Source organism: Mirounga leonina, unplaced genomic scaffold (genome assembly GCF_011800145.1).
Source record: "Mirounga leonina isolate KUSES-001 unplaced genomic scaffold, KU_Mleo_1.0 Mir_114, whole genome shotgun sequence".
NCBI lineage: Eukaryota > Metazoa > Chordata > Mammalia > Carnivora > Phocidae > Mirounga > Mirounga leonina.
In genome coordinates this window covers 36159109-36183443 of record NW_023270265.1, presented here as the reverse complement: position 1 = coordinate 36183443, position 24335 = coordinate 36159109, and the positions used below count along the sequence as shown (strand labels likewise).

At 40.9% G+C, this 24335-nt stretch overlaps 1 protein-coding gene across 2 annotated transcripts in view; it reads left to right on the top strand.

Annotated features, from left to right (window-relative positions):
• The first annotated feature begins 7682 nt into the window (after positions 1-7682).
• GPAM (glycerol-3-phosphate acyltransferase, mitochondrial) overlaps positions 7683-24335 on the top strand; it is a 34235-nt gene continuing 17582 nt past the window's right edge. The window contains exons 1-11 of one of the 2 annotated variants that reach the window (XM_035028976.1): positions 7683-7977; positions 8366-8444; positions 9929-10059; positions 11201-11323; positions 14629-14702; positions 17178-17291; positions 18987-19133; positions 19971-20067; positions 20721-20857; positions 23509-23608; positions 23937-24149. In XM_035028976.1, coding sequence (XP_034884867.1) covers positions 9958-10059; positions 11201-11323; positions 14629-14702; positions 17178-17291; positions 18987-19133; positions 19971-20067; positions 20721-20857; positions 23509-23608; positions 23937-24149 — 1107 coding nt within the window. In that variant the 5' untranslated portion in view covers positions 7683-7977; positions 8366-8444; positions 9929-9957. The remainder of the gene's footprint in view (positions 7978-8365; positions 8445-9928; positions 10060-11200; positions 11324-14628; positions 14703-17177; positions 17292-18986; positions 19134-19970; positions 20068-20720; positions 20858-23508; positions 23609-23936; positions 24150-24335) is intronic. The other variant, XM_035028971.1, reaches the window with a different exon arrangement.

Here is a 24335-nt window from a genome sequence, read left to right as displayed (position 1 = left end):
GCCTTGCTCCTTCTGCTAGAACTTGAACTTGCTCAGCAAGCCATCAGTATCTGATAATCTGACATCAGGTTGTACAATAGTAGAAAGACTCTGGGTAAGTCTGGGCACTCACCATCTAGTCCACATTAGGATCCCTCTTCCAGAAGACAAGATGCTTTCTGTCCAGCTAGCATCTCAACTCCACAAACCACCTTGGACAATATCTTCCAAAAACCAACAGCGATTTTCAGAGAAGTGACCTAAAGCAATATTTAGGAACAAAACTACATGTTGTCTTCAGAAATGCAACAAAGGCACAACAAAGGTAAACTTTTATGATGTCATATAGGGTAGTCTGGCCAGTCAAAAGCTCCAAACTCTCGTCATTCCAGATTGGGAATTTTGATTTATCCATCCCAACAAGAAGGTTCACTGAGGTTGTTCTGATAGTCATTAGAGTTGTTCGTAAATGTTTGGTTATTTAATCTGACATTTAGTTTGGTAGGATTACATTTCTTCACCCACTTGCTTTATACAGTGCTTTAGCTAATGAAATTGGAACACAAGCAATGTATGGATTAAGAGATTATGGTTTATACTCTCTGTTCTTGGCCTCAGAAAATAAGGAAGACCTCAGCAAATAAGGAAGTATGTATCAACATGGAGCCACCCTCAGTGACCTTTATGAGCAGAGCTTCTGTAATAACCTGCAGTTTACATGTAGCATACACAAGAAATAAACTTTGTTGTCTTAAGGCTCTGAGACATTTGTTACTGTATCATAACCCAGTCCATCCTGACTGATACAGAGACACCCTTTCCAGAACAAAGTAACTTTAAGAGTTTATATGAGTTCCAAAGATTTTAGGACAAATTCTTTGCTAGCATTTAAGCTCAAGGAATTAGGATCTCTCTTTTGTCTCCAAAGTCTCTGCAAGAGGAGACTACTAACAATTGTAATAATAGCTACTATTTAGTTAATCTTAACCATGCAGCAGGTGCTATGCTAATTATCTTGCATACATTATTCCATTTAATCTCAAAATAACCCAATAAGGAAGTGGACATGAGCAAATCCACTTTTAAAATGAGAGAATTGAGGCTCAGAGAGGTTAAATAACTTTCCTAGGGGCACATAGCTGATAAATGGTAGAACCAAGATTGGAATCCAGGGTGTCTGGCTCCAAAGTCCTTGCAGAGTTCTCAGACATTCTGCTAGAAGGATTCAGGGTTGGCCCACTGATGTCCTCACTTGAAGCTCAGCTCTTAAGCCAGCCCCATCTGAGTATCTTCATAGAGTGGGTTTAACATTAAGATATGCTTTTCAGACCTGGGACGTGACTACTCTAACTACCAGGCTCTCACCTAAGCTGGCTGAAAAATGTATGTTATGTGTTTGTGCTCTAGAATCAGGTAGATCTGAATTCACATTGAGGTTCTGCCAGGTACTGGATTCACTTAACCTCTCCACAATGCCTCCGTTTCTCCATCTGAAAAAATGTGGGTGATAGTTGTTCCTGGCTCATGGGGCTGTGGGGAGGATGGGCCCCTTGTTTTTCTTTTTGCTCTCAGATCCATTCCCCATCCTTCCCTGCTCTACTTTATGCCTGGGAGGGGAGTGATCCCTGCAAACTCATTCCTTAGGCTTCTTTGCAGTTTGCTTCAGCCAACAGGAGGGGCTTGCAGGTGGAGAGAGGGCAGAAAGGGAGGAAAGCCAGGGAGGGTGTTCCTCCTGTTTCAGGTGGCACCTCCAGCTGCGGCAGCTTTGTGGTTTGGGGTCCTCCTAGGCAGCCCCTCTCTCCTTGGTCCCAGATGTGGCTTAGGTGGCTCTGGCTTCTGGTTGTGTTAACATCTTTGTTGCTCCAGCCCTAGAGTACTGATCTGGTGTTGCTAATCTCTGGGCTGCGACACGGTCCCCTTTTGTTCTTTCAGCTCTTCCAAGACCTTTTGAAGAGGGATTCTGTATAAAAATCACACTTCCGGTGGTCTGGCATGGGCTGTTTTCCAGATCGTGCCATGACTGATACAGAGGGTTGCTTGAGATAATGCCTATGAAGTACTTAGAAGAGTGCTTGGCACATAAAAAGTGCTCAACCAATGGTAGCTTACAAAATGTGCTTACTTTCCCTTACCTAGATTCTCCGCAGCCAGTTGGCCCCAGGCAGGCCCCTGCCTGCATCATAGCTCCTGAGTCACTGCCTCCTCCTTCCAGGTTGGCCAGGTCCACGGACCTGGGCTTCTGTTTTTTTTTTGTTTTTTTTTTTTAAAGATTTTATTTATTTATTCATGAGAGAGAGAGAGGGAGAGAGGCAGAGGGAGAAGCAGACTTCCCGCAGAGTGGGGAGCCCGATGCGGGACTCGATCCCAGGACTCCGGGACCATGACCTGAGCCGAAGGCAGACGCTTAACCATCTGAGCCACCCAGGTGCCCCCTGGGCTTCTGTTTTGATTCATCCTTCTCTAATCTTTACAGAATAAAGGGCCTGTGAATTCGTCCATGACATTTTTGACACATGTCACAATGTTATTTTTAGTTTTTGGAACTTCTTAATAGGGCTTAAAAAGGCCTGCTTTATCTGGCCCCTCTTGGTTCCCAACACCTCCCTCTGTTCACTTTGTTGCTTTCAGTAACAAAAAGGCAGTTACTTGCAATTAGCCTCCCTTACGGCCTTGGGGAATCTCGAGACTTAAACCCAAGAGCCTGGCTACAAGCCTGGGAGAAGGGGAAAAAATACCTTCCATTTCTTGAGAATGAACTTATTAGATGTAAAAAAAAAAAATTCGACTTACAAGCTAATTTCTTAAGTACGCTTCTCCACTAGTTCTCTGATCCAGTGCCCCAGACCCCCTCTGGAACTGGTGCCCTGCCCTGAGGCGCAGCTAATGGCTGAAAGAAAGTCTGGAACCCTACCTAGTTCCTGCGGGCCTTCCTTCTTGGGGGTAGAGGGGTGGGGAGTTGAGTCCTGTCAGGTAGCCCAACCTGTAGAAGATGCCAAGGCAGATCTACCTGAAGCTTGCCTGCGTCCTACTGGGGTTATTAGAAGTTTGTGGCTTAATTTACTAAATAAAGCAGTTTTTAGTAGAATTGAAGTCCTTACTCTGCCACAAATGTGGTAAAAGTGAGAGGGGTTCCATTCTCTTCTGGCCTAACGTACTTTCTTTCTTTTTTTAAGTTTTTTAAATTTATTTGACACAGAGAAAGACAGCGAGAGAGGGAACACAAGCAGGGGGAGTGGGAGAGGGAGAAGCAGGCTTCCCGCGGAGTAGGGAGCCCGATGCGGGACTTGATCCCAGTACCCGGGGACCATGACCCAAGCCAAAGGCAGACGCTTAACGACTGAGCCACCCAAGTGCCCCCCTAACATACTTTCTAAATGACAGTCTCTACGATCACTTCCATGGCCACAAACTCCAGCATGATAACACTGGTAGGGATGACTTCTTAACTCTTCTCTCATTTTTCCCTATATATTTGAGTCATTCTAGTGGCTAGAATTGTGCTCAAAATTAAACATGAGTTAGGAATGCATTTGCCTCTGAGTAACAGAAAACAAGATTTACTGGCTTCAACAGATAGAGATTTAACAAAAATCCAGAGATGTGTGATTGGTGGTGTTGGGTTTGGACATTAAGTTACGGAACAAATGGGGGGAAAAGAGTGAAAAAGAAGCAGTGCTAGCTGTCTGTTCCCTTTTACTAAGAAAAGCTTCTCTGGAAATCCTCAAATTTGACTTTCTCTTAGGTCTCATTGCTCAGAACTGGGTCATATGACCATGTTGGCTGCAATGGATGGCCAGAATATGTATGTCAGAAAGTGTCTTTATTTTGTCTTGTTTTTGAAATCTATATATTTGGGGAAAAGAATTCTAGATTGATGGTTTTTTCTTTGAGTACTTTATTTTTTTGAAGATTTTATTTATTTGAGAGAGAGAGAGGGAGAAGCAGGCTCCCCACTGAGCAGCCGATCCCAGGCCCCCAGGATCATGAGCCAAAAGCAGACGCTTAACCGACTGAGCCACCCAGACGCCCTCTTTGAGTACTTTAAAGATGCTGCTTTCCTGATTTCTTGTTTGCAAATTTCTGATAAGAAAACTGTCCTCATTTTATCTTTGTTCCTTTGCATAGTGATGTATATTTTTTCTCTCTGCTTTTAAGGTTTTCACTTTACCACTGGTTTTAAGCAATTTAATTGTGATGTTCCTTGGTATAGTTTTCTTCATTTTTCTACTGAAGAGTTTGTTGGGCTTCTTGGATTTGCGAGTTTATAGTTTTTTATCAAGTTCAGGAAGTTTTCAGCTACTATTTCTTCAACTGTTTTTTCTGTCTTCCCTGACCCCTCCTCGTTCCCATATTTCTTCTGTCCTTCAGGGACTTCAGTTATGTGTATGTTAAGCTCACTGATACTCTGTTTATATTTTCAGGCTTTTTATTTCCTCTGTATTTCATTTTGGAGAGTTTCTGTTGCAATGTTTTCAGGTTCTTTAACCTTTTTCTCCCCCAGTAATGCTTAATCTGCTGTTAGTCCCATAGAAGTGTAGGGTGTGTGTGTTAAAAATCTCAGACAGTGTTGGGGAGCCTGGGTGGCTCAGTCATTAAGCGTCTGCCTTCGGCTGGGGTTATGATCCCAGGGTCCTGGGATCGAGCCCTGCATTGGGCTCCCTGCTCTGTGAGAAGCCTGCTTCTCCCTCTCCCACTCCCCCTGCTTGTGTTCCCTCTCTCGCTGTGTCTCTCTCTGTCAAATAAACAAATAAAATCTTTTTAAAAAATCTCAATGTTTTTATGATTTCTAGGTATTTACTTTTTAGGTCTTTTTAAGGATTTCCCATATCTCTACTTCCTTGGCCATATAGAATACAGTTATAATTGTTTTTTAGTGTCCTAGTTTACTAATTCTATAATTTCTGTGACTCAGTTGATTCATTTTTCTTTTTTTTAAACTTTATTTATTTATTTGAGAGAAAGAGAGCAAGAGTGGGGCAAGGGGCAAAGGGAGAGGGATAAGCAGACACCCCGCTGAGCAGGGAGCCCGATGTGGGGATCAATCCCAGGACTCCAGGGTCATGACCTGAGCCGAAGGCAGACACTTAACCAACTGAACCACCCAGGTGCCCCTCTGTTACTCTTTCAATTGATTGATTTTTCTCCTTATATGGGCCATTTTTTTCCCTACATTTTTTTTTGTATGTCTGATCATTTTTGATTGGATGTCAGACATTGTGAATTTTATCTTGTTGGGTGGTGGATATCTCTGATTTCCTATAAGTACTGTTGTACTGGTTTTGGGATACTTTGTTCTTGGAAACAGTTTGGTCCTTTTGGTGCTGGCTTTTAGGATTTGTTCGGTAGGACCAGAGCAGCATTTACTCTATGGTTATTTTTACCCCACTACTGAGACAAGACCTATTGAGTCATGAATTATGAGGTTTCTGATCTGGGTGCCAGGATCAGGTCCTATTCCTGGTCCTATATAATCACTGGGTATCTTTCCACTCTGATTTGTGGGAATAGGAACAACTTCCTGCCCTGTGCAAGCTTTGATGATTGTTCTCGCTCTCTTTCTAGGTGGCTCTTTCCCTAGCCATGGGTTGCTTCCTCACGCTCACATGCTAATCAGCTGAAGACTGGAACAAGGCCTTTTGTAGGTCTCCAGAGCTCCTCTTTCACTGTATAGTTCTCTTCTCTCCAGCACTCAACTCCCAGCTCCCACTGTTTCAGCTTTCCCGGTCTCCCAGTTCTATCTCCTCAACTCAGGGAGTCTGTCTAGCTCTTCCTTGATCCCCCTCTCTACACTGCTGCCTGGCAGCTCTCTTAGGCAGTAAGCAGAGGCAATCGGAGGCAACCACCTCATTCGTCTGCTCTCCCTATGGACCACTGTTCCGCATTGCTGCCTATTTATTTAATTAATTTATTTAGTTGTTTTAGTAGGAGAGTAAATTCAGTCAATGTTGTTCCATCTTGGCTGGCTAGACTGGATTACTATAAATTATTGTTGTTCTGTTGATAAAACAGATTGCTGTGTCAACTGTTTCCCAAAGAATTCTCATTATGTAACCTGAAATACCTTACACTGCAATCCACATCTCCTGCAAGTACAGTACATCCTTGGGCGATGGGTGTTACAGAAGAGTTGCCTACAAATAAACTCTGTGTAAGAAAATCTGATTTTTCCCTCTGGCTTCCATTTTCATTCCTGCAATACTCTCTCTGCTTCATTTCTCATCACTTTCTCTTTAGCAATGACTTCAAACCCTGAGACTTTCCTTTGTTTTCTCCTCTCCTTGTTTTTGTTTTGTTTTGTTTTTCTTTCTTTTTGGTCAGGGACCAACAATCTATACACAAAATGTCATGATGTTTGGGCATTAGAATTCATCACATTCTTGTCAGCACAGTCCTTTTGTACTCAGGTGTGTGCTTGGAGTAAAGGGGTGTGTGGGGTTGAATAAAGGCAGGGCCTTTGACTTCAAGCAGCTCAGTCTTTTTTTTTTTTTTTTTTATGAATAGCTACTCCCACAGTTTTGGATTGTTTTAAAAGTAGGACACCTCTGCATTTTGAAATGGACTTAGAAGTAGAAAGTTCAAGAAAAGGAATTCTTGTTTTTCTTCCTGCTCCTCAGCTTCCACAGTATTTATTGAGTGTTTACTACAATAGTGTTATTTTATTATCTAAGAGACTGAGATAAGTCACAGACATTGATGATGATTTCATACTGTTATGAAAGAATGACACATATTGATAAAGACCCAAGGTGTGGCGCCACAGTAAACCTGTGAGATTTCACAGAAGGGTGTGATTACTGAGAGCTGGAGACAATAGGGAAGGCTTGGAGACCTAGTTCAGGAAAGAATTACAGGATTTAGGAAAACATGGTGTGAGCACAGTTAGGAGTATGGGAGCCCATGGCTTGACTAGGGACCACCAGAGAGGTTGGAGTAGGAGCTTCTACTGGAGAACAGTGGGGAAAGTAGAGGTCTATCTGTGGAGGCCTTATGTGCCAGGCTCAGGCATTTGGACTGTGGAGAGCTCTGGATGGTTTTTGATGGGAGGACATGGAAGATGTGTTTCCATGAGAAGGTTAGGGTTAATGTGTGCAGAGCTGATGAGGATTGGTGGCAGCGGTGTGAGAGCAGGGACTAAACTATGACCTAATCATCTTTGTATTCCTATCTGCTGGTTCAGACTTCACGCTGGTTGCTAAGGTGCATGTAAAAGGTTATCCTTTGCTTTCCAAATTGCTAATATTCTTGATAACCACCTGCTTTGTCAGTGTCATGACAAATATTGTGAAAGAACCTCTTTGTGCCCCATGAAGAATTAGAGGGAGGCAAACTTGGACTCAGGCTCTTTCAAGCCTTGTTTCTCTTTCAGCTCATTTTGTTCTATTCAGGAAAAGGTACTCGGCCACTGTTACAGAAATTACACAACAGGGTCATTCCCAATCCCCACCTCCCCCAACCCTAACAATTTCTGCATATTCTTACAAATCTCGTAAGACAGACCACACATACACACGGGAACCACACAACCCAAGCGAGCAGTCCCCAAAGAGCCCGGCGCGGGCACAGACTTGCACAGGGGCAGAACTGACACAGGCAGCCTCAGGCGCACGTGCACGAGCGCGCAGACGCGCGCGCGCACAACACCCTCACGTGACTCAGCGCCGCGGCGCAGTACCCGTTCGATTAGGCGCTCACGCTCCATTACTGGCCCCTCGGGCCGCCTGGTGTGCACATGTTCTGCTCCGATCCGCACGCGGAGCCCGCCACCCCCCCAGCCCTCGGCAGCCCCCCGCCCAGCCCGGGGCCGCGGACTCGCCGAGGCCGCGCTCGCTCGCGGGCGCCGTTTGCGTCATCGGGACGCGACCTTGCGGCAGCTCCGGCCGAGACTCGAAGTGCCGGCGGCTGCAGGAGCGGAAGCCGGAGCCGGCGGAGCTGCGGGGTGCGGACCGCGAGGGCGAGAGCGCCTGCGGGAAGCTGCTCGGGCCCGGAGCGCCGCGACAGGTGCGTCGTCGCCCGCTCCGCTGGACCCGGCGCCACGCCGGCAGGCTGTCCACCTCCCCGGAGCTCCAGGATTCCCGCTGAGGAATGGGCCCGGCTCGTGCCGGGTGGGGGTCGGGAGACCGGGCTGCGGCATGGGCTCCCCTGGGGAGGAGGGAAGTTCCTGTGGACTGGGTAGCCTGTGCACCTGAAGGGATCGTGGGGGCATTGGCTTTCGGGCAGCTGGGGTGCTTTGCGAGCAGCTGGTGCTGGGGACAATCCCATGACACTTAACCAATGATTGGCCTGAGCGCACATCGTGTGCCAGACACTATGATAGGCGCTTTTTAGGTACTGTGCAGCCCTCCCAGCAACCCCAGGAGGTAAGATCTATCATATGCCCATTTTCCAGATGGGGAAACCAAGGCGTCGAAGTTAACCAACTTGTTCAAAGACACGCAGATAGTCAGCAGTGGGGGATTCGAACTTGGGTATGTTTGGCTTAGAGCTGATCCTCCTCTCTCTCTCCCTTTAAAAAGGAGTTAGTTCCCCTCAGCTTATAGTTTGGCGCCTCCAGATTTTGTTTTACTTCTTGACCTTGGATAAACGCTGTAGGGAGGGAGGAGCGAACCGTGACTTCCTATTGGCAAGGGACTCTCTCCTTCCACTACTCCCGTCGCTGGGGCCAGCAGCAACTTCTTTTTCTCAGGCAGCAACGGGGCTCCCCCGGTTGCAGCTACATTCTGCATGTGAAACTGATAGCTGATTTATTTCATAATAGTGAAGAGCTTTCATGCCAGGTGCATTGCTTTACTATTCTCTCAAATGACCTATTATGTTAGGTTGATGTCATGTTAAATTGTTAAGGACGATATGGTTGTGCTGAGAATAATAGTTATGGCAGCAAACCCATATGGGGAGTAACACTGTTACCCTGGACGTGACCTTTCAGAGTTTTAAAGGAGTAATTTAAGGCAGGGTGAGAAATAGCCAAAAGCTAAAGCAATTTGAGAATTATGTTAGGGAGTTTTTATATTTTAGGTTAATCGCTGTTTTTTTTGGTTTTGTTTTGTTTTGTTTTTAGCAGTTCACTGTTAATGAAATTTTCCCTTAGGGTATGAAAAGGCTTATTGAAAAGGATGAAAACTTTATTTATTTAAAAAAAGATTTTATTTATTTATTTGACAGAGAGACACCGCGAGAGAGGGAACACAAGCAGCGGGAGTGGGGGAGGGAGAAGCAGGCTTCCCACCTAGCAGGGAGCCTGATGTGGGCCTCCATCCCAGGACCCTGGGACCGTGATCTGAGCAGAAGGCAGCTGCTTAACAACTGAGCCACCCAGGCATGCCAAGGATGAAAATTTTTAAATCAGATATTTCAAGATGGTATAGTTTTGATTTAGAGCTTTGTAAATGTATTAAAAGTGCAAATATCGTTGCATTTAAGGCATCACAAGAAAATTGAGAGCTTAATTCACTTTGAGTGGGAAATTTTAGAGGTGCCCTCTTTGCCTTCACTATTTTTATATTGCATAGTATGTATGACCAAAAATTCCCAGCACATAATTAAAAAAAATCATCTACTTGTGCGCATACAGGTAACTTCTATTTAATTAAATAAACACATACCTTCATCCTCCCAGGAACTATTCAGTTATTAATGCAAATGAAATCATTCTTTGTTACCTACCTGAAATAAGCTGTTATTTACCCTTGCACATTCATGGCTATTTTGTTCAGGAAATCTAAAGATACAAATGTTGATTTAAAAAAAAAAATCAGAGCAGTCTACCAGAGCTGTTGAGTTTAAACACATCAAAGTCTGCTTTTACACATTGACTAAACATGGTGGATGTCCACCAGTAGTTCATTTGACATCCTATGATGGAGCAAAATAATGTCGAGGTCAGAATTTTGAGTTTTGGTCTTTACTGTCTGGATTAGTCATTAATTTAAATGATGTATATTTTTTATAGCACATGATTTGGGAGTTGCTTCTTGTGACATGGATGAATCTGCACTGACCCTTGGCACAATAGATGTTTCTTATTTGCCAAATTCATCAGAATACAGTGTTGGTCGATGTAAGCATGCAAATGAGGAATGGGTAAGTTTAATACAGGTTAGAAACATTCAACCTAAAGATGGTTGTTTCAATGTTGTTTATGAAGGTAGCTGGAAGAAACATAGTATCAAATAGAGGTTAATAGCTACAGAAACTGCCTCCAGCTGTTAGAAGATATGTTTATGGAGCCTAATATTTAAACATTCTAATGGTTTTGTGTTAATTGGGAAGAAAAAATTGGGTGGGATATTTAAGCATAGTGATTGTGTTAAAAAGCAAAATACTTTGCATAGAAAAACCTAGGAGTTGTTTTGGGTGGTGAACTTATAAAGATACTTTCTGTATCTATTTTCCATAATAAGTATGAATTTTGTAATGGAAATAAAGTTTTTTTTTAAAATAAAAATAAATTTTAGTATGAATCTCAATTCAAAGGACATGCATTTTCTTGTATTTTTTTTTCTATTTTGACATAACATGGCATGTTTAAAATATTTCTTGAACACTATCTGCTTTATATAAAAATGATGTTGGAGTTTTGGGTTTTTTTTGCTTCGTTTTGAGAATGTTGTATCAGTGGGCTATGAGCAACTAATGAACTCAATGAGCAAAATGTTTAGAACAGAGGAGCAGAATTTGACCCTAATTGGACAGTACATACAGCTATGATAAGAATTCCAGCTTTTAAACTCTGTTGTCAGGTTAAAAGAATGTTACATAAGTTTACCTTGTTTTTTATTTAAAGGAAAATATTTTAAGCTGTGCATAACAACTTGCTTACTGAGTAAGGCTTTGTAGTGCTTTTGCGGGAGTCCGTGATTGAAGAGGAATAAGATTAACTGTTAGCATATGGATCCAGGGGTCTGGTTTTATTCATCCTGCTGCTGTCATGGGCTGTTTAACCTTGTAAAACTGTTTTTGAACCTCTGAGTGTGCGGTAGTCCTTGCTAGTTATTGCTAGTCTCAGGTGCTCAAATTTTGCTTATGTTCCAAGTTTTGTTCCAAGTGTTGATGATGGAGGGGAGTACCATAAAGGAAAATCACTCTGAGAAACTTACACTACCAAAAGAAACCTAAGTCTAGGTTTCTCCTCTATCTGAAATACCTTAGTTTTAGAGATCAAATGGACAAATACAGTTCTCCTGCCATTCAGACACTTTTTTTTTCCATTAACGTTTTTTAGGGTGAGTGTGGTTTCAGACCTACTGTCTTCAGATCTGCAACCTTAAAATGGAAAGAAAGCCTAATGAGCCGGAAAAGGCCATTTGTTGGAAGATGTTGTTATTCCTGTACTCCCCAGAGCTGGGTAAGAATGTTAATGCTTGTTGACCTTTAATAAACAGTGAAATTCCAACTTTGTGTGAATTTTATTATTGGGTAGTCTTAATGGACTTAATTCATTTTTAGAACTTAGGCCCATGTTTATAAACCAAATATTCCAAGTAATGGTGTTGACTCAGTTTTTCTTTCCATTCATTTATTCAGTAAATATTGGTCAAACGGTTGATGCTAAGTGATAATTTCATTCTTTCTTAGTATTTTTTTAAGATTTTATTTATTTGAGAGAGAGAGAATGGGTGCACACTTGAGAGAGCGAGAGCAGGAGGAGGGGGAGGGGCAGGGGGAGAAGCAGACTCCCTGCTGAACAGGGAGCCCAACACAGGGCTCAATCCCAGGACCCTGGAATCATGACCTGAGCTGAAGCCAGCCACTTAACTGAGCCACCCAGGCACCCTGGTTCTTTTTTTAGTTTAGTATGACTTTAGGGGAAGAGTAGATCTTACTTTTAGATCTCTCTTCTTTTTTTCTTTTTTTCTTTTTTAAGTTCAATTAGTCAACATATAGAACATCATGAGTTTTTGATGTAGTGTTCAGTGATTCATTAGTTGCTTAACACCCAGTGCTCATCGATCACATGCCCTCCTTAATTCTAAAGAGTTGATGGGAACCTTCATAGAACTTCTAGATATTGAACTTTTGACTCACTGTTAAAATCCTAGTGAGATGTGTAAGAGATAGCAGGACAGAGTGAAGTTTTAAAGCTGTGGCTTTACCCTACTCTCCTTTTGCTAAGTTTCTGTTGTGGGGGGGATGGGTAGGGAGGGTGAGTATCTGTTGACTATTATAGTGAAGGATGGTTACTAAATGTTAGGATTGGGGTGCCTGGGTGGCTCAGTCAGATAGGCGTCCAACTCCTGATTTCTGCTCAGGTCATGATCTCAGGGTTGTGAGATGGAGCTGTGCATCGGGCTCTGTGCTCAGCATGGAGTCTGCTTGAGATTTTCTCTTTCTCTCTTTACCCCCCCCAATAAATAAATAAATAAAATCTTTTTAAAACATAAAATAAGGGGTGCCCGTGTGGCTGAGTCAGTTAAACCTCTGCCTTTAACTCAGGTGGTGACCTCAGGGTCCTGGAATCAAGTCCTGAGTCCAGTCTGCTTCTCCCTCTCCCTCTGCCCCTCTCCCCCTGCTCCTGCTTGCTCAAGCACACGTGCGCGCATACTCTCTCTCTCTCTCAAATAAATAAATAAAATCTTTAAAAAATAAAATGTTAGGCTGAAGATTTTAAATAGAGTATGTGTGGGTTTGTTTGTATTTTGGTGAAGCAAACACATGTCATGCAAAATCTTTCACATTACAGTGTAGTATTTGAAAAGAGTCAGTTGGATGAAAGGCAAGCTTTTGTTGGTAATTTGCTAGAGGGATGAATTAGCCCAGGAATGTAGAATCGAAGTGGCTGTGTTCTTGGGCAGTGGAGTTACCTTTTAAAAGGTATACCTGGATGTTAACTCTCTCTGGGATGGGCCAGTTATCAGGACAGAAATTCTGCCATTTTGAGTGCCTTTCATTTATAGACATTGCTTATGACCTGTGTGGGTAGCTGACTGTGCTGTGTGAATTTTCTACTCAGGGTTGGCTTAGCAGGAAGTAGAATTCTGAGTCTGGTGTAAAGGGATTCACTAACTTGGGAAAGATTTGTGTAGGACCCAAGCAATTTATGTTAAATATTCTTAATTATAAATATTGTTCCTTTTAAATCACAAGTGCCTTGTTGCAGGAATTTGGTAGAATTGAAGGACCATGATATTTATAGTCTAGGAGTAAGGCCAGTTCAGATTAATAGGCCAGTAGAAATAAATTTTTAAACAAATGATCATGTGGCTTTTCTTTTTAGACTGGCATCTCATCTAATTCTAGTTTCAGATCCTTAAAAAGTCAAAATAATACCTTGACTTTAATGTATTCTTTTTTAAAAAGATTTATTTATTTGAGAGAGAGAAAGTGAACACACTCACGAACATGGGGGAGGGGCAGAAGGAGAGGGAGAGAAAGTCCCAGGCAGATTCTGTGCTGAGCACAGAGCCCAATGAGGCTTGATCCCAGGACCCTGAGATCACGACCTGAGCTGAAACCAAGAGTCTGAAGCTCAAACGACTGAGCCACCCAGGCGTCAGGAGAGAGTATAGGAAATTATTTGGTGGTGGTGGGGGGGGGTTTTTTGGGGTGGGCATGGATGAGTTGTATAGTAAATAATTGATTTTTGCTTAAATACAGTACCTGATGGAGTTGAACTTGATCTTAAAGTTCTTCCGTGGCATGTTTATTTAAAATAATTTAAAACAGTACTTTCATAGTAATTTTTTGATTTTTGCTACCCTTTCTCTGATACCCTGTTTTCCTTATCTCTAAAGAGATTCCAAGTAAATATTTTTATATCTTCTATTGAAGGTACATTATGCTTTCCCAGCATTTATTTATGGAATGTTTACCTTTTTGTCCACACTGATAAAGCTACAGACTTTCTCTTTCCAGAACTATCTCTGAGTTATCCTTTAAGTTTTCCTGTAAAGAGAGTGACCTTTAGCCATACATTTTCCAATTAAGTAAACAGTCATTTTAGAGAAATAAGGACTGTACTCTTCAGAGCAAGATGTAAATTTGAATATTAGAACCTCCATCAGCCTCAGTTTTCCTATCTGTAAAATGGGGACAATAATTATTGTGTCAGGATTATTGCCGGATTTAATAATCTAATGATAACTACATGGTACTTAGCATGGTATTTTTGCATTTGGGGAATACTGAAATCTCCAATATTCCTGTCCCATGATTTAATAAGCTCTCAGTAGCTTCAACTCTTTTGGGTTGGAGGTAGGGAGTGAGGCAGGAAAGGGAGGCACAGTTTCCTCTGCAATGTGGTAAGCCTCAATTCTGAGTTTGTGAGCTTCTTTGAAGACTAAAAAGTACTTTTCAATAAAACATTTTTCTTCATCACTTAGATTTTTGAAGCAGTGCTTAACTTTATACTTGAGTTATAAAAGTTATCAAGAAGTAGTAATGTGGGACGCCTGGGTGGCTCAGTCGGTTAAGTGTCTGCCTTTAGCTCAGGTCATGATCTCAGGGTCTTGAGATCGAGCCTAAGGTAGGCTCCCTGCTCAGTGGGGAATCTCCTTCTCCCTCTCCCTCTGCCTCTCCCCCTGCTTCTCCCCCCAGCTTGTGCTCTCTCTCTCTAAAATAAATAAAATCTTAAAAAAAAAAAGGTAGTAATGTGAGTCCTTCACCAGCCACCCAGTTGTATACTTATGTCTACATTTATTTTGTTTCATGTAGGATAAATTTTTCAACTCCAGTATCCCATCTTTGGGTTTGCGGAATGTTATTTATATCAATGAAACTCACACAAGGTAAAAAGAAATTTCTTTTATTTCTAATACGTCTCAAAAGAAAAACTATAATAATCAAGGGATATACTCTAAGAGGAATTTCTTCGTCTTTTTGAGAATTAATAGAATTGAGCTTCTGACACAAGAGGCCTGACCTAAAAATTGGAAGTAGCACAGCCCCCTGAGAGACTGGTTACTATTACCACTATGTAATTATATAGTAACTATTTCATGAGAGTGTAGATATCACTTATAGCTTTCTCTTTTTATTTGCACATTGATTTTATATCTGAAGTGTGCCAAAACATGATAAAGATTTGTCTGAGGAAAGGGTAAGTTTGAATGTCTTATGATTTATTATTATTTTATGCTTAAAAATTGAAATCAACCTAATCTGTGGAGTTTTAGAAGATGTGTTCCTGTATTGAGCAAATGTTCTTTCATTTTATTACTAGCTTAAGACTTTCTTTAGAATTCTTCCAGACGTCAGGCACTTGGAGATGGGCTGTTAGGCATCCCAGTGAGAGAAAAGAGGCTTTGTTTTGTGTGAATCTAGGCTAGGGGATAAGGGAGGGGGGAGGGGAGGTTGTGTGAATGTCTGTGAGGCAGGAGAGAATGGCAGCCAAAAACGCTGCCAGTCCTTCTACTTAGTTCTAAGAGTAAATGCCTGGAATAGGTCAGCAGTAGGTTCAGGTGATGAGACATGCTTGAAATTCTGTGAAAATTGATCCAGGAAGTCAAATATGTAAATTTGAAGGCTTTCTGATGTTACTGATCATATATTGGTGATGAGATAATAAGTGAGCATGACAATACCTGCATATAAAAGTGTTTTTTTTTTTTTTTTAATAGAACCAAAGTCAAGGGACGTATTTTTTCCCAATCCCATGCTACCCTTCTCCCTCCCCCCCTCTCTCTTTTAAATTTAAAGGAGAGAGGAGCAATTCTGCCCCCTGATATTTTTTCTCCCTTTTTTGACTTAAGATCCTGAGGGATCTCATAGAGTCTCTTGTTTATGTAAGTAGCCATTTTATGTATAAAGCCAAAGGATTCATTTGTTGTCCCCAGTTGAAAGCATTGAAGAAAAAAAAAACCTACACTGTACTGACTAGGTGATTTGTAACCAGTCCGTGTGATGACCTGCCTGTGAAGTTGAGCTGGCTACTTCACTTCTCTGTGTGTTACATGAAGCAAAGCCTAGACACTTTTTTTTTTTTAAGATTTTATTTATTTATTTGACAGAGAGAGACACAGCGAGAGAGGGAACACAAGCAGGGGGAGCGGGAGAGGGAGAAGCAGGCTTCCCGCCGAGCAAGGAACCTGATGCGGGGCTTGATCCCAGGGCCCTGGGATCATGACCTGAGCCGAAGGCAGCCGCTAAAGGACTGAGCCACCCAGACGCCCCAAGCCTAGACACTTTTAAGCACACACACACACACACACACACACAGACACACACCGCTTTCAATCCATTACAGAAGGATTTCATCAAGAGCTGGGACTTTGCACATTCCAGTAACAATTGTGAAAGTGTTCGCTCAAGGAAGAATTTAGAATTAAACACTTAACATAGTGGGTCAAGTTTGCAGAGAATTGAGACAAAGGAAAGGAGGTAGAAAAAGAGAATGTCAGGAAAAGAGATGAAGGAACAAATGATTCATCGACAATTCTTCCTCCAGTTACTTTTCCTTAACTGAGAGCTTTTCAGAATTCATGAATTTATATTTGAAATCTGTCTATTTGAGTGTCTTTATGGGTGAAATGATAATGAGGCATTAAATAATCATTACAAATGGTTTCAAATCATTGCATATGAAGGTTTGTAACATTGTTATTCTGAGGTCTCTGTCCCAAGCCCCCATATAAGTAACATGTAGTTACCAACAGCAATGGGAATATGTCCTATCCCTTAGATATGTCAAATGTTGGGGGCGGGGGAAAGGTAAGAACTTCTGGCTTCATAAGCCCAGTGTACAAATGTTTAGACCATACTTTAGTTATCCTTGACTTCTGTCAACTAATCAGCTTTGTCAGAGTCAGTGATTACCTTAGATAAAAAAAAAAATTACCTTTAATAAAAAATTAGCCCTTCATGTAGAAAAGACTTCTGAATTATCTCTTTATAGCTCATAGCTATAAGTTACATATATATATAGCATTCAACATACTTGCTTTTAAAGAATGTATTAATAAAGTAAGACTTTATTTCTTTTGTTTTTATATTTGATTTATTATTGGCAGAGTAACACCATTCAAGCATTTTAGTACACAAATTCCAAGTTTAAATTTTAGTTGAGTGTACACGAGAGAAATCAGGAATGAAATTGCATAGATCTTCCTGAACTACTAAGGAGAATTTGCTAAAGGAGAACACCAAATTTCAGGAATAGATGAAACAAGGCTTTGTTTTTATAGCAGGACACTACTGTACAAGTCAAGCAATTTGTTGTAGATGTTCCTAGACTACTTCTCTGCTAAGTCCTTTTCACGTTGCAGGCACAGAGGATGGCTTGCAAGACGTCTTTCTTACGTGCTTTTTGTTCAAGAGCGAGATGTCCATAAAGGCATGTTTGCCACCAATGTGGCTGAAAATGTACTGAACAGCAGTAGGTAAGGGTGGGGATGCTGTTATAAAGGGAAGAGGTGGGGGGTTGGGGGGGGGAAGTGGGGTAGGAATTGCCTGCCTTTATTAACCTTTACTTTCTCTGGGACTCTGTCTCAAGAGGGATTTCCATTTCCAAATGTTAAATGTTAAACTTCAAAGGAAAACGAGGAAAAGTAGGGGAACAGATGGTTTTGGGAATAGCAGTCTTGTTTTATGCATTAACAATCGAATGGGTTTCTAATATGTGAAAGGAGAGTCGGAATTCAGAGATGAACATATTTCCAGTTCTCTGTTAAGTTTTCTGTAATACGAATGTTTGGGACATTGTGTTTCTTATCATTATAGCCAAAGGGAAACACATTTGATATTTCTGTCAGTTTTTGAGTACCTAGGCACAAATTCTTGTGCTAGGAAATCCTTACTAGAAATTTTAAGAGAATAAGATTCTGTCCTTGCTCTCAGAAGAGCTTACTTACAAATGGGAGAGACTGACTGGAACTCAGATGGAGTGGGGAAATAAATCATTCTCAAGTTTAGGTGTTAGAATATGAGAGTTTGCATGAAGGTTGGTCTCTGATCCACCTTATTTGGTGTCACCATGGTAGACCTTTATCTGGATTTGGGGAGCCAGAGACCAGAGTGGTTTGAAAGACTGCTTAGAAACCCTGTAGTGTGGTTGTTAAGGACCGAACGGTGGTGGCACGTAGTAGGTACTCAATAAATAATGAATGAATAAATAGTTGATAATGGAGATTTAATTATCTTCTCAATTACTTGTAAAAACATTCCTGGCCAGATTGAAATAAAGGTATTAAAGGAATGGCCTAAGGTGCATCAGCAACCTGTGGAATTGGACTTTTGTATTAATGAATTTTGGGGTTATATGCGGTTTTGCTGTGTACTAGTCTAAAATCAGTAGCAACAGTGGGAGAAAACGTAATTATTTGAAACTCCTTTGGGTTATTGTATATTCTGTTTTCTAGGTAAAAACCTTCAAGTATGTTTCATTCCATCCAGAGGTTTTGACTCATAACTACGATATTAAACATGATTTAAGGAGGTTTAACCTCATGTGTTCTTCCCTGAGTCACATGGAAAATTTACAAAACTGGATTAAATCTTACCTCTTACTTCACTGCTTATTGCTCTGTGTTGTTTTAATCTTGAGCTTTCTTAAATTACTGGGTTGATGTGGAAAACACTTGTAAATATTTATGCCCCTCTCTGATCCCTCCTAGGGAGTTTTACATGTAGTTCTACTAATAAAGTCACTATGTAAATGAGTAATAAATTAGGTCTTTAAAAGAAAAATCACACATTACTTTGGCAGTGGGCTTTGGATACCTCTGAGTTATATGCCTAAAGCGATAACCTTTCTTTCTCTCCCCTCTGCTAGAGTGTAACTTTGTATCCCGCGCAACATACCTGGAACATTCAAATTCCTGTAGCTGTTACCCAGTGAATTTGAGTTAAATTCTTAAAGCTGCCTTCCAGATTCCTCAGGGATTCACTGATTTAGGAATATAATATCCTTAATATTTATTAGGCAGCCAGATAAAACATATCTAATTTGAGCTTATTTTCATGTTAATCACATTTTAAGAAGATACATTTTGTTTTGTGACTTATAGCTATGATTTAGAAAATACTGAATGCAGAATGTAGCATAGAACCAGTTACATTGTCTTTCGGTTTTCCAGAGTGCAAGAGGCAATTGCGGAAGTGGCTGCTGAATTAAACCCTGATGGTTCTGCTCAGCAGCAATCAAAAGCCATCAATAAAGTGAAAAAGAAAGCCAAAAGGATCCTTCAAGAAATGGTTGCCACTGTCTCACCAACAATGATCAGGTATTAGGAGGCAAAGCACAAAGTTTTCAGTGAGAGCCATCCTATTTTGAGCAAATAGGGACTGAACCATTAGACTCTCCTAGCACAATGGTTTTGGTCCAGAGGAAGTTTGGACATATTCTGTTTTTAAAACTCCTTTTTATTTTATTTATTTTTTATTTTTTAAGATTTTATTTATTTGAGAGATCATGAGCAGGGGGGAAGGGTAGAGGGGGAAGCAGACTCCCTGCTGAGCAGGGAGCCCGATGAGGGACTCGATCCCATGTGGGACTCGATCCCAGGACCCTGTGATCATGACCTGAGCTGAAGGCAGATGCTTAACCAACTGAGCCACCCAGGTGCCCAAAACTCCTTATATTCTTATTCAACTTCCATGGAAAGTAGCCCTGTGGTAGGCTTTAAGGTGCCTTAATCTTTGTTAATCGATAGTAGCCCTTACATGACTGCTGACTTATCTCTAGACTTGTAAGCTGGGTTTCACATATCCATATCTTAAAGGGAGTGATTTTATACAGCTTTCTGCTCACCTAAATATTCCGTCAATGATTTGCTTCTGAAGTGTAAAGTGTGCTATTTGAGTGAAATGTAAGATTTTAGTCTGTAATAAATAGATAAATAGAAATGTAAGATTTTAGTCTATAATAAATACATGTATCTATAAGTGTGCATGTAAAAGTCAGCTCTTTAATTCAGTAGTTCAGGTACAGACATACACATACTAAGTCACTTACAAGTACTTTTCGGTTGTAGGTTCAGAAACTTAAGTAGACAAAAGTCAACTCTCTCTAAACGTATGTATATACATTTGAATTTCTTTTTTTTTTTTCCTCCTTTTAGACTGACGGGATGGGTGTTGCTCAAACTGTTCAACAGCTTCTTTTGGAATATTCAGATTCACAAAGGCCAACTTGAGATGGTTAAAGCTGCAACTGAGGCAAGAATTTTGTGTGATCTGTCATTCTGTGGTCCCCATGTTTGTGGAGTGATTTTAGAGTTCTTTTGTATGGAAATGTTCTCTTGTGTGCTGTGTGCATCCAACCCATTTGGAAGATTTCCCCCATGTGACATGAGCACAGCAGCTGTGCATTTGGGGAGGGGTGAGTAAAGGAGGACCTATCAGTAATGTGCTGGATTCCTTTTGTAAGTTACCTTGCAACAGCTCTGAAATTAGATAGAACAATCCATATTTGTAAGGGACAAAATAAAAGCACAGATAAAGATTTCCCAGTCATGGCTAGTAAGTGACTTCCCATGATTTCAAGCCAAACCAAGCTTGGGGTTTACTCTGCTCTTTTGACATGATCAGGACTGACTTTCAGAAGATACATAAAGTCCATGTGAATTCTCAGTTGCACTTCTCCTTCCCCAACTCTTTTTTTTTTTTTTTTTTTTTTTAATTGTGGTGGTGGTGGTTGTTTTCAGCTAAGGAAGTGTTAAATTGGAAGAAGTTCGTATTACTGGAAAATGTTTTTAAAGAATGAGTCATTGATCAGCCAGCGTTTGAGTGATTCTAACCAAATATGAAGTTGTGAATTGTGATTGAAATTCACATTTGAATTTTAAATTTGGCATTTTTTCTTTTACTAGATGAATTTGCCACTTATATTTCTACCAGTTCACAGATCACATATTGACTATCTCCTGCTGACCTTCATTCTCTTCTGCCATAACATCAAAGCACCGTACATTGCTTCAGGCAACAATCTGAACATTCCCATCTTCAGGTAAGACCAACTTATTTTGAAATTTAAGGTATGGAAAAGATTATATTTTGAATTTTTGGTGTTTTCATTGTACATTTTGAAACATGTTATTGTAGAGATGACATCAGCTTTTTTGCTTTCATTATACAAGTAATGCATGTTTATTGTGGAAAATCTGAAAGGTACAAGAAGGCATTAAGACTATCACTGTTATTTCTGTTTTATGTGGGATACTTGGTGAACTGTGAATACCTCAACTTCATGGGCAATATTTATCAAATGGCTAAAAAGCAATTAGAAAGATGAGATAGCAAATTATTGTATCAGGTTTGGGAGTAGGGAAGGTGGGGGTGGGGATATGGGTCGCGGTGATGGTATAAAGTAAGAAGAACCATACCTGTTACCTTTGACCTGATAATTTAGTAGTGCTAGAAACACATAATAATTATAATATGACACAAAAAGTATATTTTAGAGGTTTTTCAGGAGAAGGCAGTGCACTCCATTCAGAGGAAATAGTATGTGAAGAGGCCAAGAGGCTCAAATGCATGGTACAGCCACTAAACAGCAGACGATTCAGTAGGGTTAGAATGCAGGATGCAGTGGGAAGGATCAGAGGCCAGAAGTGGTCATTGCATAGGGAGAGCTAGATCAGAACAGTTTTTAAGCCAAGAGTTTAGAGTGTATCCTGTAGTTGAAAAGTGGTCAGATTTGCATTTTGAAAAGTCATTCTGGATTACAGGGTGTTAGAACAATTCTGACTCTATTACAGTAGTCAGGCAAAAGATAATGAAGGCTTAAATTAAAATTTGTAGTGGTGCTCTTGGTGAGGAAGGCAGAGAGTGGAAAAGTATTAGTAAGGTGAATTTATAAGATGAAATGCTAGTCCAGAGAGGGGGAGTTGTGGGAGCAAGACTCCCAGATATTTACCACCAGGGAACTGGATAGATAGTGGAGCTGATCACCAATGGGGAATGGGTGAGGAGTAGGTTTAGTCGGTTGGGGACATTGCAGGTTCAAATTTCAAAGCAGAGAGCATTTGTGACATCAGCTCCGAGCAGTAGGGAGTATGAGGAGGATGGATTTACAGTAACTGGAGAGCAAGTGGAGTGGCGGGTTGTGCACGTAAGGGCTCACAAAGTAGCCGTGATAACCTTCGTGTGCTGTGAAGTCTGATCCTCAGCCTCACAGTCCAAGGAGCTCCTTCCTAATCCATTGGCTCAGAGTTCTGTGGCTAACCGGACTCATGGGAATAGCTGAAGGGAGGCCATTCATTTGTGTAGTCACTGATACTTACCCAGCTATGCTGTAGACAAGAGTGAAGAAGTTACATAGTCCTTGCCTTCAAATAGTTCATAATCTACTGGGGAATATAAACAAACAGCTATAATGCGATGCGATACACCCCCTGCGGGGCAGACATGCTTCTCTAGGGACTAGAATATCTGTGTTTACTCTCCTGGGAACCTCTTCCCAGTACTGGGAAAACTGGGAAGTTGCATTAGAAAGTCACCAGAAAGTTGGTAGCAGGCACAGACTTAGAGCTAAGAGAACTGTTCCCTTTGGGCTTTAGGGGGGCCCTGCCCCATAATAGTTTGCCTTTCCTGTCATCAGAATAACTCCTGTACTCATTCCCTCCAGGTTCTCAGCTTGCAGGTGCTCCTGGAAGGATCTCATCGAAATGCGTGTTAAAAATTGATAATTTCTCATAATCCAACTTCGCTTTTCGTGAACTCTGTGCCAGGCGTTGCTTAGCTCATCCTTCCTTCAGACATGACAGTCGATGACCTGGCCTGTTTATTGGCAGCTTTCTTCTGTTACACGCCAGTCTGCCAGTTCACAAACCACTTTTCAGGGTGGGTGGTTTCTCTGGGAGGTTCATCTCATTCATTATGAACTTTTCCATAGTTTTGCTCTCAGGGAGTGAAAGAAGATAGTGAAAATATATATTGATATGATATTAATATCACTCTATTTGAAAAGAAGAGGAGGAGGCTCTGAATTTGGAAAAATTGCCTTAAATATTATAAAATTTCATCTCAGTATCAAAATCTATCAGTGTCATAGAAAGAACCATGGGGTTGAGAAAAGAATCGTTTTATCCCCGTGTAAGTGTACATAAAGCACATTTTTGTTTCATGTTTTGGGAAAATGGTTATGCTTGGTTTTGGTTTGATAAAATTACCCTTGTCTTACAGAGACACTGCTCACCTAAAGCAGTACTTTCTTGAGGAAATTTCCCCAAAGGAGCTTTTGTAACATCACATTCATTTTGTAATAAATGTGCCAAAGGCAGATTTCAGGATGTCTAATAGTCAGTGTCCTGAGATCCTTGACAGTTTTCAAATTTAGCAGTATTTCATCATCCTCTTAAAATCTGTAACATTACCTTTGCAGGGTAATATATTGTACGAACTTCTTTTGGTTTGGAACAGATGTTAGTAGGTTAGTAGAGCTTCAGTACACGAAGTGATATTCTGAAGGCTGACAAATGATGCAAATGACTGAAACACGTCAGTAACATGGAAAATGGAAAAACATCCACATTTTCACTGTCAACAGCTCAAACAACACGTGGTTTATATTCCTATGGCATATGTTTTGAAGTAACTTGGAATTTAATATTGTTACATTTTTATTTATAAATAACAGATGCATTCTTCAATTTATAGTACCTTGATCCATAAGCTTGGGGGCTTTTTCATACGTCGGAGGCTGGATGAAACGCCAGATGGACGGAAGGATATTCTCTATAGAGCTTTGCTCCATGGGGTATGTACGCTCTCTCATCACCCTTAAAGCCCTTATAGTAGTTATCACAGTAGAAGGAAAAACAGGCTTGACTGAGATTTAAAAAAAAAAAAAAATTGTTGTCTATGTAATTATTTAAGTGGTTATTGTCTGGGTATGGGGGTTGATGATTATTTCTGTTATCACCAAAATACAGCATCGGCGGAGCTGGCTTGCTCCTGTGAGTAAAATATTTTGTCAGTAGTGAAGTTACAGGTTTTTGTTTGTTTATTTTAAGATTTAACTTTGCTGAGCTTATTCTAAGTTGGGTAGTCTTGAATTCATGGTTTACATTCTCCTTATATTCCAGCATATAGTTGAACTACTTCGACAGCAGCAGTTCTTAGAGATTTTTCTGGAAGGTACACGCTCTAGGAGTGGAAAAACCTCCTGTGCTCGGGCAGGACTTTTGTCAGTTGTGGTAGATACTTTGTCTACTAATACCATCCCAGACATCTTGATAATACCTGTTGGAATCTCCTATGATCGAATTATTGAAGGTCACTACAATGGCGAACAGCTGGTAAGAGGACTGCCTTCCCAAACGTCTTCTTCACTTCCAAGTCTTTTGCTTTTAGATACGGGCTTTTGGAATCAATTAGGAATTTTTTGCTACTATTTAAAGCACTGTAGGAAACATGGTAGAGTGGGTGTGGTGAGTAGCTTTCATCCCTTGTGTCCGTCTGATTGGTCTTGCTAATGTGGCATT